The sequence below is a fragment of the Pipistrellus hanaki genome (assembly GCF_964339955.1).
Source record: "Pipistrellus hanaki genome assembly, chromosome: 8".
In the NCBI taxonomy this organism is placed as follows: domain Eukaryota; kingdom Metazoa; phylum Chordata; class Mammalia; order Chiroptera; family Vespertilionidae; genus Pipistrellus; species Pipistrellus hanaki.
Window position 1 is genome coordinate 45,282,316 of NC_140510.1, and position 26,471 is coordinate 45,308,786.

General features: G+C 41.8%; 1 protein-coding gene across 4 annotated transcripts in view; it reads right to left on the minus strand.

Annotated features, from left to right (window-relative positions):
• METTL8 (methyltransferase 8, tRNA N3-cytidine) overlaps nt 1-26,471 on the minus strand; it is an 88,298-nt gene that overhangs the window by 35,710 nt on the left and 26,117 nt on the right. For 2 of the 4 annotated variants that reach the window (XM_084892341.1, XM_084892339.1), the window contains 2 exons: nt 23,437-23,591; nt 17,937-19,392 (listed from right to left, as the gene is read on the minus strand). In XM_084892341.1, the coding sequence (XP_084748467.1) occupies nt 18,267-19,392; nt 23,437-23,579 (1,269 nt within the window). In that variant the 5' untranslated portion in view covers nt 23,580-23,591 and the 3' untranslated portion in view covers nt 17,937-18,266. Of the gene's footprint in view, nt 1-8,229; nt 8,322-17,936; nt 19,393-23,436; nt 23,592-25,085; nt 25,173-26,471 lie in introns of those variants that run through there. The other 2 variants (XM_084892340.1, XM_084892342.1) reach the window with 2 other exon arrangements.

Sequence of the window (26,471 nt, forward strand, 5' to 3'; positions counted from 1 at the left end):
TCTTTATCTGGTCCAACTGACCTTCTAAATAGGTATATTAATGACCAATTTTTCTTGGAAGAACATTTTTTTTCCTTCCACATTCCTAGATTGCCAACTCAGAATTAATTGTTCTATGCCAATGGCAAAAAAAAAAAAGGATACAGTGATCTGTTAAAACACAGCCAAATGAAGCATCTTCTCAATTATTCACTTATTAAATTCAGTACCGCTGAGGGGAAGGAGGAGTATGACACGCTAACAGTACTTAAGTATTCAGAATTCACTCTGAATCACACTGAATATCAAAACTAAGAAAATGAATTAAACCATTTATGTATCTGACATATATGATATGATTAGTACGAATTATGAAAACTTATTCTAAGTTGCAATGTAACAAAAAGCAATTTAAAGTTACTTTTTGCACATCAATTATACAAATACCTGAGCTCTCAAAGTTGGTAATTCCCACATGTCACTGATAAAGTTCACCATTGTCTAATAAAAGAAAACTCTTGAAGTTATGAAATGAAAAGTACATTTCTAAGACCACTGCGTGAAATTTTAAATTAATGCTGATTTATAAACAATACCCTAAATTTATCAGCACAAAAACTTATAGCTGCTTTCTTTTTTTCCCCACATAGGATACTCTCAAGTGGTAAGTTATTCAAGATAAGGTATAGTGGGATTCTTTTACTATTTGGCTTGGCATAGATAACTCATCCTAGCTAGGTTGTTATTTATAAGGATATTTTAGAATAAAAAAAAAAATCGCAGCTGCTTTTGTTATTAAGTTTTTTTTTTAATAAAATTTTATTGTTCATATTATTACAAATATTCCTTCCCCCCCCCCCTCCATTGCTCTCCTCCACCAGGTTCCCACCCCACCCTCTGCCCTTTCCCCACCCCCCATTGTCCTCATCCATAGGTGCACAGTTTATGTTCAGTCTCTTCCCACATCCCCCTCTCCCCTTTTCCCCAAGAATCGTCAGTTCACTCCCCTTCCATACCTCTGATTCTATTATATTCAACAGTTAATATTGTTCATCAGATTTTTTTTTAATTTCCTTGGTTTTTAGATTCACTTGTTGATAGTTACGTATTTGTTGTTCATAATTTTTATCTTTATTTACTTTCTCTTCCGAAAGAACCCCCTTCAGCAATTCATATACCATAATTCTGGTTTGGTGGTGATGAACTCCTTTAGTTTTTTTTTATTAGTGAAGCTCTTTATCTGGCCTTCAATTCTGAGTGATAGCTTTGCTGGGTAGATTATCTTTGGCTGTAGGTTCTTGCTATTCATCACCTTGAATATTTCTTGCCATTCCCGTCTGGCCTGCAAGTTTTCTGTTGAGAAATCAGCTGACAATCGTATAGGTGCTCCTTTATAGGTAACTACCTTCTTTGCTCTTGCTGTTTTTAATATTTTCTCTTTGTCTTTTGCTCTTGGAATGTTAATTATGAGGTGTCTTGGTGTGGTCCTCTTTGGATTCCTTTTGTTTGGAGTTCTGTGCGCTTCCTGGACTTGTAAGTCTAATTCTTTCACCAGGTGGGGGAAGTTTTCTGTCACTATTTCTTTCAGTATGTTTTTGATATTTTGCTCTCTCTCATCTTCTGGGACCCCATAATTCTGATGTTGGTTTGCTTGAAGTTGTCCCAGAGTTTTCTTACATTATTTTCAACTTTCTGGATTCTCTTGCCTTCTTGCTTCTGCGGAGGAGTGTCTTCTGGCTCTTTATGTTCCAAATCTTTGACTTGATTCTTGCAATCTTCCATTCTGTTTTCAGGACTCTGTATAATATTTTTTATTTCAGACAATGTATTCTTTATTTCTTGTTGATCCCTTATCATTTCTTGTTGATTCCTTATTAATTCTAGTTGATCCCTTTTCATATCCTCATAGGTCTTATCAACCTTTTCTAGGAAATTCTTGAAAAACCTTATAAGCGTAGATTTAAACTCTATATCCAGTCGCTTTTTGTCCTCCATTTCTTTCGTTTGTGATCTATTTCGTTGTCTCGGCATTTTCACACCTTCCCAGATGGGGCAGGGTTTCAGGTGGAGCCTACAGGCTTGGCTTCCGTCAGCCATGCCCTATGTGGCTCCTGAGTCTCAGTGTTCCTTAGGGTCCTTCAGTACTCGCTGCAAGCACCTCTGAGAGAAAGGTGCCCTCAATTTTCGCCTGCTACCAAACAGTCTAGGCTCTCCCCCAATGAGCCCGGAACTGGGGTTCAGTTCAGTTGGAAGTGGAGTTGGAGGTGGCGTTCAGAGCAGTCCGGAGCTTTTGTCTCCTTCCCGCCAGGGCAATCCCGCGGCACAGCCAACCGTCCCTTCTCTGCGTGCAATGTGTGTGCCTCCGGGACCTCCTTTCGCCGCTCCCCCGGGGTTCCGCCTTACAGCCCAGCTCCCTATGGATGAGCCTGGGTCCCTGGAGTCTGGCCTAGAACTGGGGTTCAGAGCAGTCGTAACTGGGGCCCAGAACAGTCGGAGCTTTTATCTCCTTCCCACTGGGGAACGCCAGCCAGGCACTCAACAGCCCCTCCTCTCCGGCTCCGTCCTCTCCATGCGCACCTTGTGTCTCCATACCTTAGGCTTTTACAGCTCCTCCGCTCTTTTTTCTGGTTTTCTCCTTGCTTCTCATTGTAGAATTTCCAGTCAGTCGACTTTCCTGTAGTTCTGGGTAATGTCCATTTTATATTTTAGTTGTATTTTACTGAAATTGTTGTGTGCGCCTGCGGCTAGGTGTTTACCTGTGCAGCCATCTTGGATTCTTCCTGTTATTAAGTTTTAAAAACCCATTACACTTGCTAAATAGCCAGCTGAGATATAACGCACTGGATATGTTTTTAGAAAATTATAAAATCCCCTGTTTGCTGGCAGGCCTGTTCCCACTGCCGCCACCGCTCCCATGCGCTGATGGCACCGGCCTTGCTCACACCCGCTGACAGCATGGAGTTATTGCGGTCAGCACCAGCAGCGGGTGAAAGCAGGGCTGGCGCTGTCAGCAGATGAGAGCGGTGGTGGCTGCTGCCCCAATCGGCCATCAGGAACAGGGGGAGGTGGAGAAGCCTTAGAGTCAATCGGGCGGCAGCCACCGCTTGCACCTGCTGATGACGCTGAGCCATCGGGACTGGCTCTGGGCGCCAACTGCGGGTGTGAGCTATAGCTGCTGGCCCTGATAGCCCCTCAGGAGCAGGGGGAGTTAGAGAAGCCCTGAGGGGCAACTGGGGCCAGCAGCCAAAGCTCACACCTGCTGACGGTGCCAACAGTGGATAGGAGCAGAGTCAGTGCCAGCAGCAGGTGCGAGCGCTGGGTGAGACTGCAGTCCACGGAAGCAAATGATTTTCAGTAACCACCAGAAGCTTGCCCTGAAGACAGCGACTGGTGCCCCGCCTTAGTCTGGCACCCCTGCTCACCAGTTCCACCATCCCACCGCAGCAGATGCTCACCATGTCGTGCTCTGCCACCTGCTGCTGATGCTCGACATGTTCCGTGCACACCCCCTGGTGGTCAGCGCATGTCATAGCGACTAGTTGTTTGGTTGTTCTCACTGTTTGGCCTATTTGCATGTTATAGAGGAAGATAATCATGTTAACTAAAAAACTGCCAAATGAATCTTTCTCATTTCTCAAATTAGCCTATTAAAAGAAATATGGTCTATAATAAAATTTAAAAGAATTTAACAAAGAATATGTGGTATTAAAAATCATTACGCTGGCCAAAACTGGTTTGGGTCAGTGGATAGAGCATCAGCCTGCGAACTGAAATGTCCTAGATTTGATTCTGATCAAGGGCATGAACATTGGTTGTGGGCACATCCACAATAGGGGATGTGCAGGAGGCAGATGGTCTATATTTCTCTCTCATCGATGTTTCTAACTTTCTATCCCTCTCCCTTTCTCTCTGTAAAAAATCAATAAAATATATATTTTTAAAAAATCATTAATCTGGGCATCTAACTGAAAGAAATATTGCTAAGGAGAGCTTGGATGCTATACATTTTAATCACAAAAACAAAATGTCAACCATCTCAAAGCAAAAAAATGACTGACATCTGTAATTGATAAGTTCTTATTTCCAGAATTGTGAGGGTGTTTCCTGACTTCGATTCTCATCAACAGCTGAGACAATAGGTGAGAAATAGGACATGGGAATGACAGGACAGACTGACACACACAGAGAAATATGCTGGAGCCCAGCCAGTGTGGCTCAGTGGTTGAGCATCAACCTATGAACCAGGAGGTCCTTCCTGGTCAGGGCACATGCCCAGGTTGTGGGCTTGATCCCCAGTGTGGGGAATGTAGGAGGCAGCCAATCAATGATTCTCACTCATCATTGATGTTTCTCTCTTTTCCCTTCCTCTCTGAAATCAATAAAAAATATATTTTAAAAGAAGAAAGAGAGAGAAAGAAAGAAAGGAAGAGAGAAAGAAAGAGAGAAAGAAAGAAATGTATTGAAGAGTTGGCCAGAGTTGGAGAACTAGCAGCATTTCCTCCCAGTGGCATTAAAATAAGTAAGATAAGCTCATGCTGTATAATTATCTGGAAATGGGATACTTTGTGATGGGAGAAAACTGGCTCTTTTAAAGACTTAGGACTCTCCTAGGTAAGAAGGGATGATGGTTAACAGAGGCACTGGGAGAACTGGGTCAGAGCTTCCTTTGGGTTTTCACAAAGTTTGGGCCAGTAGAGCTTTTAAACGGATCTATTCACCTTGACCCATATTCATCGGGGACATTAAATACCAGATTAGCTTCCGCAGACGAGCAGCTCTATGACCCTTGGCAGAGACTGGCCTGGGTGGCTAGGTAGGCTTTTACGCTCCCTGCGATGTCCTGTCACCCAACAGCTTCCCGCAACAAAAGTGCTCTTCTCTGCCACGTGCAACCTTGCTTACGTGTGATGTGATGAAGCGTGCACCCTCACCATGTGGCTCTCCCCTGGTTCCCTGACATGTATGAAGTCCACCGCACTGAGGAGTGTTACTATGGGGGGGGGGGGGGCACGCAGACAGAATGCAGCAGAAACCTCGATCACTTGGAGTCATTTTACAGTGGAATCTTCTGTTCTGTGTCTCCATGACAGCCAGAAAACTTGCTCAGAAAGAGATTGGACATGCTAATAAGCACACGCCAAATGCTTCAAAGCAGTATCATCAGTCCTCTCAAGCCTGCTTTTCCTGCTTCTACAGAAAGAGCCCAGTCGCCACCTTTCTATTTCAGTCACACTATAATTCTGTAGGAACTGTCATTTTCCTTTACTGCGGTTTCCAGGGCCCTAAAATAACCTTCTCATTAGCTTCACTCAAGTTCATTGTTAACATAAATAGGCCAAAATAGGCAGCCCCGTGCAGAGCACTGCAAGGGAACATTATCAGCACTGCTCATCTCTTTATGTTCTAAACAGAAATATTCAAGAGTGTGGGGGGGAAAAAATCCTTGGTTTTTTAATGATCAAATGAAATATACTGCGTATAATTTTTAATTTGCGGGAAATGAATTAAGATGTTAACTTTTAATTCGGTTTAGGCTTGACTCTTTTCTGTCACATCCAGGTGGCCACTAGCAGAAGCTTGAGTAATGTGGAAAATATGTCTGTGCAGCTGCTGGCAAAGAAGCAAAATTATACTTCCTCAGAAACAGAATGACAGAGCTCCTGAAAGGAATGCAATGTTGGCTGATCTGTAAGCAGAGCTGCCACTGGTATGCACCCGCACATCTAACACCCGGGCCACAGCCCACTCTGGACTGCATGGCTGGAAGCTCATAAAAATAGAACAGCTCCATTGTGGGTCAGGTACTCTTCCTTCTTGTTCCCTCTCCAGGACACGTTCGAGCTTAGGGGTAAGAAATGAGAGCAAGCTCTAAAGGAACAGCAACTGGTGCTGGAGGATGAGACGCAGCTCTGCCCCTTCACCCGGTCAGGGCAGCTAAGGGGGGCTGTCTCAGTAGCTCGGATTGCACAGCTACCTTTGCTTCAAACCTTAGCCTCAATGGTAGACTAAAGCCACTAAAATGACGGTTAACTACCAGTGGGATTAGTGATTTTCACAGAGGAATGTAAATACCTTTTCTTAGGGAGCCTTGGGACAGCTGACCAATCTACTATCCTGAAAATTGTACTTCAGGCATTGGCAAACATTTCCTTCAAAGGGCCAGTGAGCGAGTAGTCATTTGGGCTACATACGGTCTCTGTCGCCACTGTTCAGCTCTGTAAACATAGCTCAAAAGCAGCCGTAGGAAATATGTAAATAAATGAGTATGTCTGTGTCCCAGGAACACTTGACTTATAAAAACAGGCAGTGGGCTGGCTTTGACCCGTGACCATAGTTTCCTGACTTGCTCTATCTCATGGGTACTCAGATTTTGCCACAAGAGTGAATGAGAAATGGTCACAACCAGAACCAAGCTGTTCTGATGAATGAACATGGGGTCGGAAGCCAGAAGAACAATGGTTGCTCCTGGTGGGGCCTGAGGGGTTGGGGAAAATATGGTAATTGGGGTGGAACATGAGAAGTTTCCGGGTTACTGGTGATATTCTGTTTCTTAAGGTGGGTGTTTGGAACAGTCATTGAGCTCTGTGAGAATTCACTTATAAGTTGTGTAGATTTCCGCATTTGCTACTTCAATAACTTTTTTTTTTTTTTTTTTTTGGAAAAAGGACCAAGCTGTTAAGAAGAAATGATTTTTAGCAAAATAAGGTTAAAAAAAATCCAGATGTTCGGCAGAATGTCTGTGGGTTCCCAGCAATGTAGTTAGGACAGAGGTCATTTTGGGGAGTACTTTTTAAAAAATTGTGGTAACAACACGTAATGTAAAACAGCATCTTAACCGTTTTTAAGCGTACAGTTCCATAGTGTTGAACGGATGTCTAGAACTTTTTCATCTTGCAAATCTGAAACTCTATACCCATTAAACAACAGCCCTGATGTTTCCCTGTCCCCCAGGCCTTGGTGATCACCATTCTACTTTCTGTTTCTATGAATATGACTACTTTTTTCACATATAAGTGGAAATACATAGCATTTGCCTTTGTGTGACTGGTTTATTTCCTTTCACATGTTCTCCAGGTTCCTCCAGGTTATAGCATGTGGTAGGGTTTCCTTCACTTTTTTTTTAAAAAATATATTTTATTGATTTTTTACAGAGAGGAAGGGAGAGAGATAGAGAGCTAGAAATGTCGATGAGAGAGAAACATCGACTAGCTGCCTCCTGCACGCCCCCCACTGGGGATGTGCCCGCAACCAAGGTACATGCCCTTGACCGGAATCGAACCTGGGAACTTTCAGTCCGCAGACCGACGCTCTACCACTGAGCCAAACCGGTTTCGGCGGTTTCCTTCACTTTTAAGGCTGAACAATAACCTCTGTATGTATCTACCACATTTTGTTTACCCTTTTATGCATGGGTGGACATTTTGAATGTTTCTACCTTTTGCCTAAGATAAATAATGTTGCTATGAACATGGATGTATAAATATCTCTCAAGACTCTGCTTTCTATTTCTTTTTGCTATGTCCAGAGGCGAGGTTGCTAGGTCATAGATGCTAGCTTCACTTTTAATTTTTAAGGTGCTTCCATACTGCTTTCCTTAAAAGTTGCATCATTTTACAATTCAGCCAACAATGCAAAAGCGTTGCCATTTCTCTACATCCTAAACCAACACATTTTCTTTTTTTTGTGATAGTCGCACAGATCAATTTTTCAGAAGCCATTTTTGAAGGCCTGGCGAGGCTTTATCTGAATTAAACTCTCAATATCAATGGCCTTCAAGAAAAGTTACCTTAAATCCTTACATATTGGAACTTTATATTTATCCTAAGAGACCAGCAACATTTTGATATGACTGTACCTTCTTCGCTGAAAGTGTGTGAACTTGTTGAACATTCCTGACAAGTGAAACGCAAAGCAGATACTAAAAGACTCCTAACGAGAGGAAAAATTTTAAGTTGTATTTTCATACCTTGTTTGAAATGCCACCCATGCATGTGTGTGTGTGTGTCTCTCAGAAAGAGCAACAATAGGACTAAAAAAAAGAGCAAGTACAAGGTGAATACATAATTTATTTCATTAAGTTGGTCCCACTGTACTGGGAAAACTGGGCATCCTCCCAAAGGGAACAAGTTCTTTAAAGAACTCGCCAAAGCAAGGGCACAAGCAGGAGACAAGGCCTCCGTGAGAACGGAATGAGTGGAAGTCAAACAGGAAAACTGGGCCCAGGAACTGACACCACAGTTAGCTGCCTACCTTGCTCTTCCAGAAGGACTCGCTCAGCTGAGTTTTCCTCTACTTTTTTCCTGGCTGCTGCTTCTTCCTCTTTTGACCATTGCATGTGATCCCTATAAAAAAATAAAATAAATAAAACAACTGTAAAACATGCTTTATGGTTGAAGAAGGCGCGGAAAAGGCGGCAGGGGGTGCATCTGTCATTCTAGGTTATGCAAAGACAAGTGATACGAACGAATTCCACGTCGACTGAGTGTGTTCTGTGTCAGATGTGCCTTCTGATAAGTGGTGGGACAAGCCTGGGACCTCTACGGTTTCTTTGTTTAAAACTGGTCCTGTTGCAACCCCAGCCACCTTTTGGAAATGATTGCTGAAGTACGTCATGTCCCGGAAGCACTATTACGGCACATGATTATTTAGGTGCTGGTGTGGTTCACTGCATTTTACTCTAAGACTAAATTCGTTTGCCTTTTTGTTAATTTATGCACAGGGCATTCTTTAATGGTTTTTGAATACTCTTTTTTTTTTTACAATACTTGTAAAATACTTTGTGTTTATCCTCAGTTTTTAAAGTAACTTTAGACTTTTCTTATTAGCTGCCTGAATTTCTATAAATGGGTTCATTTACATTTAAATTATAGACTACTTGTTATAGATATAAAAAAGTCATCTTTCTAAGAATTGGCATTTTCTTGAAGTATTTTTTAGTTTCAAAATGTATTTTCCCAATAGGAGAAGATATTATTTTTTTGCCACAAAAAAATGTCTTTCTTGGAATAAAAAGCAGCATCTTTATAAAAAAAAAAGGTGATTTTGTTTTGTTTTTACAAAGTTTGCACTTCTTTTTTTTGCAACTGGTAAAACTTTAGAGAGTGATGTGATTTCTTGGAATAAACCAGTTTGGGGTTTTTTCTAAACAATAATGAAATCATATACATAAGAGTTCAGATTCTATATAACTTGAAATGTCCTTATTGAAAAGTGTAAAAAATATATATATATCATCAACATTAATATCATATGATACAGCTACCTTACTGATATATCATCAACATTAATATCATATGATATTATAAAATCCCTGAGGTGCATCATTATGGTGACTGATAAACATTAACTGATGTATGTGTATGAAGTTGGGACTGTGGACAGTTTATACAGGAAACAACAAATAAATCCATTTTAATTGATTCTCTTGAATAATTGCAGATGAAGTTAAAAGCTTAAAATCAGAGGATCTCAAATGTGAGCAGTTTAGTGATGTGTAAGACACACTGGACTAGGGAGGTACTGGAGGGTAGGAGACCAACTAGAAGCCTGTTGCAGTGATCTAGGAGTAATGAGTCCCAGGATTAAAGTGGTGGCAATGAAAAGCAGAAAGGAGGAGTGAAGGGAGAGACCCCGTGGGAAAAAACAAAGCTGTTAGGTATGTCCTGGAGATTAACGAGATGTTGTGGGGAGTAGAATGAGAAGAGTCAGGGGGTGATTTCAAGATCTTAAAACTGAATATGAAGAAAACTGAGGGTATCAATGACAGAATAAGGAGTTGGTTTGGGTAGAATGATGATAAGCTTGGTGCTATTTTTAAATAATGTGTATGCAATCAGATATGAGAGGGTGCATTCCAGGGAACTGCCTATAAATATACCACGAAAGGTGAGAAACAGCAACCTTTTGAGGAGGATTAGATCTGGTATACTGAAGTCCCCAGGAAAAGCAAATGATAATGCAAAACTCAGTTTCACAGATGAAACTTTAACCACCATTATTTCAAATAAAACCTAATTATTTAAAATCCAAATAATCGTTAAGCAGCTTTGTCACTTGCTCTCATGAGTCAGATTAGAATAGATTTTTGTTTTGTCTTACTTTAATATACATGAGGAATCACTTTGAGCTGACAACTATACTTTGTATTCTGTACATATAAATATACGGGGTGGGGCAAAAGTAGGCTTACAGTTGTTCACATGAAAATAATACAATAAATAATAATATAAGAATAAACTGTTTTGCATACTCATAACTATAAACCTACTTTTGCCTCCCCCATATATACAGAACATTATTAAAGGCAACAAATAATTTATTTAAAAAAAACAATATTATTGCCCTGGCTGGGTGACTCAGTTGGGTGAAGTGTCATCCTGTACAACAAAAGGTGGCAGGTTCGATTCCCAGCCAGGGCACATACCTAGGTTGTGGGTTTGACGGGAGGCAACCAATTGGTGTTTCTCTGTCACACTGAACTCTCTCTCTCTCTCAAATCAATAAAAACATATCCTCTGGCCTAGAAATTCTATTCTTAGGTTTACATCCAAGAGAACTGAAAACATATGTTCTCACAAAAAATATTCATAAACACAAATATTCACGTAGCAACCTTTTTATAATACCCCCAAAGTGGAAACAACTAAAATGCCCATCAAATTATGAAAGGATAAATAAATGTGTAATATCCACACAATGGGATGAGAGTATTTCTGCACCAAAACCCACCAAACTATGGGTATACATAACCTAAACGAACCTCAAAAACATTATGCTAAGAAGCCACATGCAAAAGGCCACACGTTGTATGATTCCATTACTATGAAATGCTAAAATATAAAAACAAAAAGTGGATTAGTAATTGCCTGTAACTGGGAATTGTAAAGGACAATGTCTGCAAATTGGCATAAAAAATCCTCTTAGGGTAAAGTAAATGCTTTAAAATTGGACTGAGATAATGGTTATAACTATAAACTTACTGAAAATCACTGAACTGTATACTTAGAAAGGATAAATTACATTGAAACAAACAAACAAACAAACAAAAAACATATCCGCTAGTGAGGAATTAAAAAAAAAAAAAAAAAGAAAGTATTATTAAGGCTGGGACAGGTCATCTGTAAATTTCTACAACATATAAGAAAGAAAATAGAACAATTCATTTCCCTATGAAGAACCAAGCTCTAAGACAATGAGAGTATATGTGGTCTTTAGCTTTAAGCATGTTTTAAACTGTTAGTTTAACTTGCTTCTTCCTAAGCATTTGATAGGTTTTAGTTGTTTTTTAAATTGCTCTAACTTCCTTACACTGTTCTTTATGTTTCTTCATTTTCTTAACTGCTAACTGAGGGTAATATTATACCCTAAGCCACTGCAGAACAGATTTTCCACTGTACAGTTACAGAATCCCCACTGAAACCTATAAAATGTTCCTACTGTATTTATGGGACTTCCTCAAGAACTGCAGCTTTATAGTAGTTCTTTATATTAGAAAAGTCTGATTCACGTATACCCAAACCCAACAGACAGCAATAAGAATCATTCAAGTTTATAAGCAATAAATACAATTGCAGTAGAATTTAAGCATAGAAACAAATAACTGACAAACAAACGGAAAATAATCAAGTATTTAACAACTAACACTACCACTACCACTACCAAGGGGGAAAAATGCCTTATACTGTTTGATCTATGAATTATACTACTGGGAATTTATTGTAACAAAGTAATTCAAAATAACAGAGAGGTTCTTAGAGAGAAGTATCTTTAGAGAGAAGGAATGTTTTTTATTCTGCAGACCATTAATATGTTCTTCACTGTTTTCAATGTATGACCTTGCATACACTCCTCTCTACTGTTTCTTTATTCTTTGGTATATATGTCAATTCTTCATCTGATAATACTAAGAATGATGCCTTTTAATTGTAACTTACTACTAAGAGTTTTACATATTTATGTCCTTTAATATTCACAACCTCCCCTGAAGGAATTTGCTCAAATTCACCTACCTTGAAAGGGGTAGAGTCAAAATTTAAATTCAGATTTTTTAAAATTCTAAAGCCCATATTTAGCCACTAGATTAACTCTCAGTCTAGTTATAAACTTCTAATAGATATGAACTGGATCTCATATTTATCTATATTGACCCACTTATTCAAACATTTTATTAGGTGTTTATTAAATAAGGAATATAGCTATGATACAGACATAGCTAAACTCTTCTCTGAAGAAACATATTAATCTAATAATGAAGATAAAATAGATACCTAAGTAACTAAAGTACGTGTTAGAAAACGGTTACAATAAGATAGCTGATTCTTCTGTGTTGCTTATTTACTATGTGTATACATTTCATATTATACCAGAGGCCCGGTGCATGAAATTCGTGCACTTGGCGGGCGGGGCAGATCCCTCAGCATGGCCTGTGCCTTCCCACAGGCCAGAAGCCCATGGGGAGCAGGCCTAAGCCATCAGCCAGACATCCTTAGAGCTGCCACAGAGGAGGGAGAGGCTCCCGCCACCACTGCTGAACTCTCCAGCCATCAGTCCGGCTTCTGGCTGAGCGGCACTCCCCCTGTAGGAGCCAGGGGGCAGCTCCTGTGTTGAGCGTCTGCCCCCTGGTGGTCAGTATGTGTCATAGTGACTAGTTGTTCCACTATTAAGTCAATTTACATATTAGCCTTTTATTATTTAGGAGATATATATATATATATATATATATATAATTTAATCCTCACAGCAATCCTATGAAAATAGATATTATTCCATTTTAAAGATGAAGAAACTAAGGCACAGATAAAGTAACTTCCCAAATTTAGACAGCCAGACTGTGCTCTCAACATCTAAACTAGTCTCTAATGACAAATGTCATAATGAAGGTAGACAGAGAAAATATTTATCTGTATTAAAGAACTGTGATTGTAACAGGGCGAGAGAAATCAGAGATAAATACAATGATTAAAGAAAATTCATACTATATAATAAGAAAAAATTCAATTGGAATTCTGGAAACTATTATTTAAATGGGTTATATAATAGAAAGACATTTCACAACATACAGGTCCTGCCTTGGATCTACAGAGAATGGCTTAGAGTCTAAGCCTTAGACCAATATTTTTTAAACTAAAGGTCACAGCTCTTAGTAAATCAAGAAATCAATTTAGTCTGACAATTAAAAAAAGAAAAAAACAGAGTAGAAAAAAATAAAAGGAAACTATCTGGGCATGTGTCACATGGTAAAAATGGACATAAAACTTTTGTTCCTATTTCATAAGCATATTTTATGTATACTGGTCCATGATGTAAGTTTCACTTTTTACTATGGATCAAGCCAAAAAGCTTGAGAGCCACTAGCCTAGCTGATAATATAATTGCCTTCTGCTTTCTTAAAAACTAGAGGCCTAGTGCACGAAATTCGTGCATGGGGGAGCGGGGAGGGTTGGTGTCCCCCAGCCCAGCCTGTACCCTCTCAAACCTGGGATCCCTCTCACAATCCAAGATTGCTGCCTCCCAACTGCTCGCCTGCCTGCCTTCCTGGTTGCCCCTAACTGCTTCTGCCTGCCAGCCTGATCACCCCCTAACCATTCCCCTGACAGCCTGATTGATGCCTAATTGCTCCCCTGCCAGCCTGTTTGCCCTTAACTGCCCTCCCTTGCAGGCCTGGTCCCCCTAACTTCTCTTCCCTGCAGGCGTGGGTCCCCCCCATAACTGCCCTCCCCTGCAGGTTTGATCGCCCCCAACTGCCCTCCTTTGCAGGCCTGGTCCCTCCCAACTGCTCTCCCCTGCTGGCCATCCTGTGGTGGCCTTCTTGTGTCCACATGGGGGCAGCCATCTTTGACCAGATGGGGCAGCCATCTTGTGTGTTGGAGTGATGGTCAATTTGCATATTATTCTTTTATTAGAAAGGATGTCAGGGTTCCCCTGAAAAGTTGCTACACACTTACACTATGAACAGCATGGAATGAGGAGTGATTTTTCCAAGTAACTGTTTAAGTTGCTCAATGCAGACAGATCTCTGGACCATTTCTCAAAAGCATTCTGAATACAGTTTTCTGTCAATGTCTGCCCCCTCATGCCCAAATTAATACATGTACTAAATATAATTAAAAGACTACCAGAAGAATATAAAATGGTTCAGTCACTATGGAAAATAGTTTGGTAGATCCTCAAAAAGTTAAACATAGATTCACTATGTGACCTTGCAACTACATTCCTGGGTACATACTGCAAAGAATTGAAAACAAGTACATATATACACATGTTCAAAGCATCTCTATTCACAAGAGTCAAAAGGTGGGAATTGTCCAAATTTCCATCAGTGGGTGAATGGATAAACCAACTGTGGCATATGCATTCAACAGAACATTATTTAGTTATAAAAAGGAATGAAGTACTGAGACTGCCACAATATGGATGACCTCCAAGACATTACGTTAAGTGAAAGAAGCCAGACACAAAAGGTCACCTATCATATGAGTCCATCTATATGAAATATCTGTAAGAGGCATATCTATATACAATAGATAGAACACAGATTGGTGGCTGTCAGGGGCTGGAGGACTGCAGGGTAAGGACTGCAGGGTAAGGAGTGAGGGGTTTTACTTCGGGGTGATAGAAACATTTGGGAAGTGAACAGAGCTGTTGGCTGCACAATATTGTGAATGTAATTAATGCCATTGAATTGCTCCCTTTAAAATGTTTAATTTTATGTTGTGTAAAATTCATTTCAGCAAATTATTTAAAAAACCATAGGCAGATGTAGATACTAATAATACAAATTCCAGAATCAGGAGGGCAAATCTCTCTCCGGATATTAGAAACTGAATAAAAAGGCAATGGGTGCCAGACGCCGGGCTCATGGCTGGCAAGCGCAGCTGTGGACATTCCCCCTGTGCACCCCTCCCAGATCTGGACCAGGACCAGCATCAGGATCAACATCAAGACCAACTGGGCGCAAGCTCGTGGCAGCTTCTCAGTCACGGACATGCACGTAGAGACCACATGGAACGGCAGCAAGCCTACCGACTGGTGGCTGCAGCAGGCACAGTGGGGCTGGGATGAGTGGGGGTGGTGTGGCGCACGGCCTGGGCTCGGGCTCCTCCCCAGCCGCCTGCCCTTCGTGCTACTACATCCCTCGGTGGATGTAGGATGGCCGGTTTTGGCTGATCCCCGCACGTCAGGCCGAGGGACCACACCAGTGCATGAATCCGTGCACTGGGCCTCTAGTACAAAATAAATATTCCTTACCAAGAGGCTAAAGAGGAACAAACTGTAGACAATTCTCTAATATCTCTGAGAGAGAAATGACATATGCTTTTCCAGAAGCAATTTGAAAAAAAATCAAAATTCACCGAGAGAAGAAATATTACTCTTACATATAAAGCAGAAGATAAGGGAGAACTTTTGGACAGAACTTTGGACTTGAAGGAAGGGAAAGTAAACCAGTCTTCTGCTTTTCAGTCAGTGTGAAGCAACTCCTTTCCTATTACGCCACTGTCACAGCATCTCTGCCTTTGGAGAGAGGTCACTGGAGGCATCTTGGCACAGGCTGGAGAACCCCTTGTGGGGTATGCTATAGAGAAGAATGCCTGACAAGACTCAATCAAGGTTTCTCAAATTTTGATCGACAGAACCCTGGTGGTCTTCCTGGCTGCCAGTGAGGGATGAGAAGTGGGAGAGGAAAAGAGAAGTAGAGCTGTTGATGCCTTCGGTCTTCAGGCCCACTTCATTCAGAGTAGGTTTGTTTTTACCTTTTAAATATTGGGATCCTAGCCTTGGATCGTGTGGCTCAGTTAGTTGAGCATCAGCCTGTGCACTGAGAGGTCCACTGGTTCAATTCCTGGTCAGGGCACAAGTCCAGGTGGTGGATTCAATCCCTGGTCTGGGTGCATATGGAAGGCAACTGGTCGATGTTTCTCTCTCCCTCTCTCCCTTCCTCTCTCTAAAATCAATAAAAACACATTTTTTAAAAAGTATTGGGATTCTATATTAAGACTTCTCTTGGAAAAGAAATTCTTCTGCTAAAGAAAAGTTTGAAAGCCATTAGACTGGATCATGGATTCTTAAACCTCGCTGCTCAACAGAATTACTAAAAGACCTTTTTCAATTTAAAATTTTCTGGGCCACATCTCTACACCTAGTGAAATAACTTGCCAAGGGATTCTTGTGCCACAGCCCAAAGCTAGTCACTGGACCAGTTGACCCTCGTTTCCTGGATAGCCTATGACAGAACAGAACAGAACTTAAATGAGTAGGCAGGAATCTTGCACAAAAAGAGCTGGAGCAGCAGATGGAAAAAGAGCACACACACAGCTAATCACTAGTCTAAGAAAGGAAAAAAATTGTAAAGAAGAAGCCTGCCTAAAACTAGAAGATCTTTTAGGGGTTTAAATGCCTAGCAATGAACTCATAAGACACAACTGTCCATATTAGTGATGGTGCTCAATATGGTTTTAATTCAGCAACTGTCCAAGAGTATAACATGAGCCACAAATATCCTATCTAATAAAAAAGTAATATACAAATTGACCATACCTCCACTACACCCACAAGGCACACCCACCATCCAATCAGGAGCAAATATGCAATAAACCCAACCAAGATGGCTGTGGCCATGGAGAGCAGGAGGGAGGCTTGGTTTATCCAGGCAATAGAGGAAGCCAAGCTTTCCGCCTGCCCTTGCTGGCCTAGGCCTCCACTCAATGCTACCAAGTTTCAATGATAGAAGATAAAAAAATCCCAACAAAAATGGTGGCAGCCACGAAGCTGAAAAGAGTAGGCCAGGGTTGCCCCCAGCAATGGAGGAAGCCAAGCTTCTGCCGTCCTGGCCAGCCTAGGCCTCCGCTCCAGGCTGCAAAATTTCAATTGTAAAAGATAAATAAACCCTAGATACCAGGGCCTCTGCTTGGGTCACCGGGGGGCATGGCCAGCCTGTAACCACCTTCGCCCAGGCCACCCCACACCCCAAGGAAATCCCCACCTTGATCTGGGACACCGTTCAGGGCAAACCAGCTGGCCCCCAACCATGCACCAGGCCTCTATCCTATCTGATAAAAGAATAATATGCAGATTGACCATCACTCCAACACACAAGATGGCTGCCCCCATGTGGTCAAAGATCCTGCCCCCATGTGGACACAAGATGGCCACCACAGGATGGCCAGCAGGGGAGGGCAGTTGGGAGGGACTAGGCCAGCAAGGGAGGGAAGTTGGGGGCAATCAAGCCTGAAGGGGAGGGCAGGTAGGGGTGACCAGGCCGGCAGAGGAGGGAAGTTGGGAGCAACCAGGCCTGAAGGGAAGGGCAGTTAGGGAGGACCAGGCCTGCAGGGCAGTGCAGTTAGGGGTAAACAGGACAGCAGGGGAGGGCAGTTAGGGGCAATCAGGCTGGCAGGGGAGCAGTTAGGCATCAATCAGGCTGGCCGGGGAGTGCTTAGGGGGTGATCAGGCTGGCAGGCAGAAGCAGTTAGGGGCAATCAGGAAGGCAGGCAGATGAGCAGTTGGGAGCCAGCATCCTGGATTGTGAGAGGGTTGTCCAACTGCCCGTGTAGGCCCAGGATCGGGTCTAAATGGGCTGTCAGACTTCCCTTGAGGGGTTCCAGGTTGGACAGGGTGCAGGCTGGGCTGAGGGACACCCCACTACCCTTCATGCATGAATTTGGTGTACCAGGCCCCTAGTAGTTTATAATTTTTTAGTAGCCACATTTATTTTTTTTAAAAGTATATACTTTATTGATTTTTTTACAGAGAGGAAGGGATAGAGTGTTAGAAACATCAATGAGAGAGAAACATAGATCAGCTGACTCCTGCACACCTCCTACTGGGGATGTGCCCACAACCAAGGTACATGCCCTTGACCAGAATCAAACCTGGGACCTTTCAGTCTGCAGGCCGACTCTCTATCCACTGAGCCAAACTGGTTAGGGCTACATTTTAAAAAAGTGAAAAAGAGTGAAATTAATTTTATTTATTTATTTATTTATTTTTATTATCAACAGAAACTTCATTTCTCATTGATTTGGGAACAATGGAAGGGTAGATGGAAAGAAGTTGGGAGGGAGGTAGAAAGAATTCTAGGAAGAGGAAGGGCTGGATTGAGGGAGATGACAAATATGTACAAGACAAGGGGGCAATTCTTAAGAAGGAGATATTGAATGAGGGAGCAGTAATGGGGACACACAATTAAAAATCAGCCACAGTTGGGGTGACGGGAGCATTGGGCCCAGGCTGGTTGGAAAAGGGGAAGTCAGTACAATTTAGGGCTACAGGACATCTGGCGTTCTGTCAGGGTATTAGGGCTCAGGTTTCAGGGTGTAACATGGGGGAGCCCAAGAGGAGCTACGCTGGCTGCAGGGGGAGCCCGCAGGCCCCTCCTCTAGAGCATCCCCTTTAGGGGGAATCTCACTGATGTGGCAGAGCCTTTCACTGTAGTCTGGCTGCAGGCTCTCCACCAGTTCCTTAGACACACCACTCCAGGCCGAAAAGTTCCCATGGTATTTGATAACCAGGTCCTCTAGGCTCTTGAGGCTAGGAACGTGGGACACAGTCCTTTCTAGCCAGCAGTACACAAAGATGAGGCAAACAATCAGTCCCACAGAGCCAAGGGGGATGAGCACCGCTTCCAGTGCAAACAAGGATGGGGGCTCTAGGGGCTTCTTTGAAATATGGCTGCCCCAGTGGATCGGGTGGCTCCATTCACTCCAATGCTGAGCATTTCCACAGAGTGGGTTATAGCGACTCCGAACACGAAACGTGTAGAGCTTCTGCCCGTCCACGCTAGGCAAGGAGAAGCTACAGCTGTGGCCCACTAAATGTTCAATCCAGCTGTGGTCCTGGCCGCTCCGGTACTGCACCAGGTACTCCAAACAGCGGCCCAAGACTCCGTCGCTCCACCTCAGTTCCAGCTGGGATTCAGTCAGGTTGTGAAGAGTTAGGTTCTCCGGAGCCCAGGGAATCACCAGATCCTTCAGGCTTAGCCTCTTTTGGGTCTTCCTCCCAAGTGCCTGCGGGTCCTGGAGCTGTACCACAAATGTCTGGTAGAGACGGATCTCCTCTTTTCCCAACCGGCAGCCGGAAGTGATCTCTGAGGAGTATAGATATTGGCCACACTCCTGGACTTTGTCATGACCGGAGTTCCCGTACCAATAGTGCAGAGTCAGGTTGGTGGGCCGAGGCTCGGAGCTGCTGTCCCAAGTGCAGTTCATGTACTCGACATTGAATACAAAACACTGAACCTCTGGGAGGGGCAGGGTGGAAACACTGAGGGCTCCAGGGAGTAAATGAGCTTCATTTCCATTGGGTGTGAGGACTGTGGGGGTCAGCCCCATCCCCAAGAGAGGCAGCTGCAGGAATAAGAGGAATCTGAATGGCAGTGGTTGCTTCAACACGGCACTCTTGTTCTTCGTTCTCTGGGTGGTACTGTCAAGAGTGAAATTAATTTAAAAAATACATCTTATTTAATTCAATATACCCCCAATATCATCTTAACATATCATTCAATATAAAAATTAACAAATGATATATTTTAACTTTTTTGTATTAAGTCTTCAACATGTTACAGCAAATCTCAACTCAGACTAACCAGGTTGCAAACCTTCAATAATCACATGTGGCTGGCTAGTGGCCACCATTTGTACAGTAGAGGACTAATTAATAAATGGTCAACCTATTTCCTTTGTTTTTATTTTTTAATGCCTAATAATTCTTTTTAAAATCTTCATTGTTGAGTGTATTAAAGATGTCCCTCTGCGTTCCCCCCCCCCCCCATGGTCCTCCTCCACTTGGATCCCGCCCGCCTTTACCACCCTATAGTCTGTGTCCATGGGTAATGCATGGTTCATCTCTTCCCACCCACCCCTCTGAGATTCTGTTCCACATCTCCACGTCTCTGGCTCTATTTTAGTCAACAGTTTATTTTGTTCATTAGGTTCCTTGTTCATTTATTTTGATTTTTAGATTCAATTGTTGATAGATATGTACTTATTGCCATTTTTTGTTCATATTCTCCTCCTTCTTCAAGAAGACCCTTCAACATTTCATATAATACTGGTTTGGTGGTCATGAACTCCTTTAACTTTTTCTTGCCTATGAAACTCTTTATCTGACCTCTATTCTAAATGATAGCTTCTATTCTAAATGATAGCTTTGCTGGGTAGAGTAATCTTGATTTTAGGTCCTTGCTTTTTATCAATTTGAATATTTCTTGCCACTCCCCCTGGCCTACAAAGTTTCTGTTGAGAAGTCAGCTAACAGTTGTATGGGCACTCCCTTCTACAAGGGAGCAAAAAATAAAAAAAGAAAAGAAAATGAAGATAGTATAAGGAGCCTCTGGGACTACTAACTGCTTTTCTCTTGCTGCTTTTAAGATTCTTTCTTTGTCTTTAATCCTTGGCATTTTATGATATGTCCTGGTGTGGACCTATTTGTGTTCCTCCTGTTTGGGACTCTGCACTTCCTGGACTTGCTTCTGTCACCAGGTAGGGGAAGTTTTCTGTCATTCTTTCTTCAAATAGGTTTTCAATTTCTTTCTCTCTTTCTTCTTCCAGCACCCCATGATGTGAATATTCATACGCTTGAAGTTGTTCCAGAGGCTCCTTACACTATCTTCATATTTTTGGATTCTTTTTGCTCTTTTGAGTGGGTGTTGCTTTTTGCTCTTTTGAATGGACTTGCTTCCTCATATTCCAAATTGCTGATTTGAGTCTCGGCATCCTCTACTGTTGATTCCCTGTAAATTATTCTTCATCTCAGTAAGTATATCTTTCATTTTTGACTGGTCCTTTTTTATGTTGTCGACATTCTAAGTCCATTGAAGTTCTCATTAAGTTTCTTGAGCCTCCTTATAACCATTGTTTTTAACTCCATATCCAGTAGTTTGCTTGTGTCCATTTCATTTAGTTTTTTTTCCTCTAGAAATTTCTCCTGTTCTTTCATTTGTGACATGTTTCTTTGTCTCTGCATTTTGGCTGCATCCCTGTGTTTGTTTCTGTGTATTAGGTAGAGCTACTATGTCTCTTGGAATTGGTAGAGTGGCCTTGTGTACTAGGTGTCCTGTAGGGCCTAGTTGCTCAGCCTCCCCAGTCACCTGAGCTGGGTATTCTAGGTGTGGCTCCTATGTGGGCTGTGTGCAATGACCTGGTGTAGTTGAGGCTTTATTGCTGTTGGTATCACTAGGAGGAATTGGCTGTGAGGACCAGTTGTGACTATAGTAGAAGAGCTGGGGTTTTGGTGCTCACTGATACCACCCTTGAGTGTGTCACTCGTGGATATGATAAAGTTGTAATCTGGCATGACCTGAAGTTGTCCACCAGCACTGGTTCTGGGGCCTCTTGAAAGGTGCAAATTCAGCCACTGTCTGTGCCCTGCCTGGAGCTATAGAATGATCTGCAGATGGCTGCTACTTGTGTTGGGCTTGTAGGTACCTAGGAGGGGCAAAGCTGTGAACCTTGCCAAGATGCTGCTAGTCCTGAGCCGGGGGTATCAAGAGGTATGGGCACCCTGAGTCCAGCTGCTATTTGAGAAATTTTAGGAAAGTCTGAAGCTTGAGCCAGGACAGGCCATTCATATGGAAAAGCCACTGCAAACAGCTTGGGTGAGGCTCCAAATTGGATGGGGTGAGATCTCAGGGCTGGGAAAACAGATTAAGACTCAGCTATGATGCCTGTCAGTGAGCTCTGTGTGTGGGGAGATCTTAGCAGAGGAACAATGACCTCTGCCAGCACGTTTGTCTAGGAGACAGCTGCACCCGCGCCCCTTGCAATTCCTGCCCCGATGATAGACAATTTAGTTCCTTCCTGTATGGCTCTCAATCCTTTTAAACTGCTGTTCCAGTGCTGGAGCTACAAGGGAGTGAGTCTGAATAAGTCCGTGTGCCGGCCCTTAAAGAGGAATTGCCTGAGACTCCAGCAGCCTCTGTGTTACTCAGCCACAATCCCCACTGGTTTTATAGCCTGAAGTTATGGGGACTTCTCTTCCCAGCTCTGGAGGCCTGGGCTGGGGGTCTGGTGTGGGGCTGGGACCACTTGCTCTTCATGGGAGGCCTCCTCAGCCAAAATATCCCTCTCACTTAAAAACACCACACATGGGTGTCAGACCAGCCCATTTAGCCCCTCCGACAAGTCTCAATGTCCTTTCTTCTTTAATTCTCTAGTTGTAGGTTTTCTATATAGACATATTTTAGGCGGTTCTGAATGATGGTTGTTCTGTGTTTTAGTTGTAATTTTGATGTGGTTGTGGGAGGATGTGAGTACTGTATTTACCTACACCACCATCTTGTTGTTTCTCCTCAACCTACTTCCTTTAAAAATTTATATTGCTGCAATAACAATTTAAAAAATCCACAAATCACTTTCCTAGCCCTAGATACTTTGTTCTCCGAAGGTAGTCAGAAAGTAATTTTGTCTGCAGATATCATGCAACTTCACATCTTTAGTCCTGGCCCCTTTCCCTCTTCCCAGTGGCAGAGCCTGTGTTCATGACATTTCCCCCAGAATGTTCTGCTCCCGAAGCCTATTCAAAAACACCTATAGTAGGTACTGGAGACCGAATAAATACTTCTAATCTGTTTCCCCACTTAAATAAATCTTCCTTTATATGTCAATTATATTTCAATAAAGCTGAAATTAAAAAAGAAAAAAAAGAAACCTTCAGACTATGCTAAAAGAAAAGTGATTTTGTATTATTGAGTTGTTCTTACAAGGCATATACCAACAGGCCTTGTAAGAAACATGCTGATCCCTTACAATTTGCTGCCTTGTATTGCTAATTATAAAAATTTTCTATAAACATCTCTTTCCAAATAGAGGGTAGATTTCCTGAAAGCATGGACTAGGGTCATACCAGTGTGTTCTTCTAGGTCAGGGGTCCTCAAACTTTTTAAAGTGGGGGCCAGATCACGGTCCCTCAGAGAGCTGGAGGGCCGGACTATATGAACTACTAATTCCTACTGTAATACCTCGGCTGCGCTCACTGCCCAAAAAACCTGGCGGGCCGGATCAGACTCCTCTGCGGGCCGCATGTGGCCCGCGGGCCGTAGTTTGAAGAATATAGGTGTTCAGTAAGCAGCAAGTACTGAATATACATTTGGGGCCGTAGTTTGAAGAATCTAGGTGTTCAGTAAGCAGCAAGTACTGAATATACATTTGCTGACTGACAAGGGCCTGTGGGGCAGGAGGAAGTTTCTACCTAGAAAAGAGGCCTGGAGTGATAACTCTAGCAAATCAGGATCAGGGTGAGCAGGGAGGGCCTGCAGGAACCCCAAAGCTGAGGAAAGCACTGTGAAGTTTCACTTTTCTAATTCCATTTGCGAAGAAATTAGAACTGGCAACTCTTAAATTAGGATCAGTGAGCCTCAACCACTTAAATGATCAGCATTAAAAATCCTTTCTTGGCACTAAATGAAAATACTACCACTGTTGATGTTTAATATACACACATAATATCAGACCAAAGAAGATAACTCACCACATGTTGTGCTCAAAAACTTTGGCTGGGTCAGTTAGAATCCTTGATCCCAGAGGGACTGCTGGGTGATAACCACTTTGGTATCTCTGTGGCACATTTCTTATCCTTAGATAGGAAATCCAATTTCTCCAAATCCCATTCATCCTAATTAGAACCTAAAAAATTACAAACAATTAATCAGTCAATATGAATTGAACAGTGTGCTGTTTATCTAATACCCAAAAATTGGTCCAAAAGGTTTACAACCTGTGAAAGGACATGCAAACTAATAACTAATACATTTTTATTGATTTCAGAGAGGAAGAGAGGAGAGAAAGATAGAAACATCAATGATAAGAATAATTGATCAGCTGCCTCCTGCGGGCCCCCTACTTGGGGATCAAGCCTGCAACTCAGGTATATGCCCTGACTGAGAATCAAACCATGACGTCCTGGTTCATAGGTTGATGCTCAACCACTAAGCCACACTGGCTGGGCAAACTGAATAACTTTAAACGAAAGATGGGCATGATAGTTTTTCTTCTTAAGTATTTTCAGGCTGAGAAGGGAAAAGAGTATTCAGTGTTCGACATTGGCTGACAATCTTTATAAATCACAGCCTTGACAAACTTTGCCTTGTTTGGCATTTGCTTACTTAATTTTTAGCATGTGGCCAAAGCACGTAAACTAAGAATCTGGATTTTGTGTATTAAAAAGTTTTAAGTGATTTCATTATTCTTGTGTCCAGGAAAACATTTTTCTAGAAATTTTGTGACCACTATACCAAAATCCCAAGAACTATAGTAGTAGAATAAGAAAACAAACCTATTATCTCATTCCCTGGGCTGATTTAAATAATATGAAAATTAGTCAAATAAATAAGGACATATTGTATTAAGATATGATCCCAGCCATTCTTAACTCTAACGACCCTGTATACATAAACTTTTTAAAAAATACATATTTTTATTGATTTTTTACAGAGAGGAAGGGAGAGGGATAGAGAGGTAGAAACATCGATGAGAGAGAAGCATCGACCAGCTGCCTTCTGCACACACCCTACAGGGGATGTGCCTGCAACCAATGTACATGCCCTTGACCGGAATCGAACCTGAGACTTTTCAGTCTACAGACCGATGCTCTATCCATTAAGCCAAACCGGTTTCGGCTACATATGCTTTTAAGAATAGTCAAGTCTGGAGTTGCTTAGTGTTGAGCTTCAACCTATGAACCAGGAGACCATGGTTCGATTCCTGGTCAGGGCATATGCCGGGGATTGTGGGCTTGATCCCTAGTGTGGGGCGTGTAGGAGGCAGCCAGTCAATGATTCTCTCTCATCACTGATGTTTCTCTCTCTTGCTCTCTTTTCCATTCTGAAATCAATATATATATATATATATATATATATATATATATATATATATATATTTTTTTTTTTTTTAAAAAAAAAAAAAAAAAAAAAGAATAGTCAATACATTTGCAAAATAGGTTTCCCTGTACAAAACACATGTTTTAATTCTAGCGCATCAGTTGCCTAGCCAAATCCATCCCCATTTCTGGAAGAACAATCTAAACATTTAATTAGTATGTCATCTTAATTATGTATTGGCAAATATGTCAGTTTAAAACGTTTATGGAAAAGTCTAAAAAAGAAGCTCTAAAGATCTTACTTTTTCTAGTAAGAATCCATTGTAATACAGCTCGACATTTCACTCCCATTCAGTTGTGCACCACGACATTCAGCCTAATGCTGTAAGCTGTCAGGTAGAAACAGATGCTGTAAGGTGTGTGTACATAACATGCACTAGAGACTATCCAAGGTGCTATTAGGCATAAAAATGACATGTATTGTACAGCCTTTACCACCTTATTGAAAGTCAATGGGTTTTAAGACGTGAATTTCAAAATGAACTGCAGAGTGTCAAAAACATCTCATTGTGTTTTCGAACATAAAATTCAAAATTTTCCATTAAAAAAAAAAAAGCTTAGTTACACACACCAAAAAGACTGTAATGGTTCTATTCATATGTGACTAACAATGATGAAAAATAAAACATTCAATAGCTAGTGCCGATCTCCTGTTTTTTGTTTGCTTTTCCTTCTCCACTAAATGCAAGCTCCTTGCTTGGCTGAAGCAATCCAGGCAAATGCTCTGCCTACCACTCCCTTTCCTCTGATATGCCTTTGTTCTTTTCTCCTGCCAGTGTGCCACGTAAGACTAACAAACCCTACTTGCACGATTATTTTTAGAGCTCTCTTTCTGCACTGAATACTACTCATAAAATCTCTATGCTGCAAAGTAGAAACTGATTACACCGAGAGAGGCAATTCATGCTCAAAAGTGTAAAAGATGTAAACGTATTTCCACCCAAATCAAAATAAAATTTCAGTCTTTCAAATAATCATGTGATACTTATCTATGTCTACATATAGAAGAGGAAAAGAGAGAAAAAATAATATATGAGCTTCTCCCACTATAAATGACCAAGAACCTCTATACACAGTTGGGAGACAAAAAGTCATAAGCAGATTGGATATTAGGCAATTCAGGAAAATGTCAGAGAGTATACAGTGTGGCCAGGTCCTAAGTATGAGGCAATTTGTCCTGCTTAGGCAGCAGTTTTTCTAATTAACTATATAAGCATCTTTATTTTTATTATCTGCAACAGTCACAGCTTAGCTCTTTATATTTTTATTAATAAAAATTACTAAGATCCTTACAGTGTGGAAGAAGGAAGTGACAGAAGAGTGTGACAGTGTACAGGCAGCTATCCAGTTACATTGACTGTAGTGGTAGAGAAATATGTGCTTCATGTTATGACTATCTTGATAGCTTAATGTTTACTAGGCCATGATTCTACTTTGCGATGTGGGGGAGAAGGGGGAAGAGCAGGGTGAGCCAGAATCCCAGTGGAGACAATTGGTTTCTGCTACCAGAGCGTCCCACTCTTTTTATGTACCCACTTTTAACTCTTTTGGTATATCCTAATTTGGGTACAGGATTAACTAAGGTATTATTTGCAAAATGAAGCTGTATGGGTAAGTAGTATTTTTAT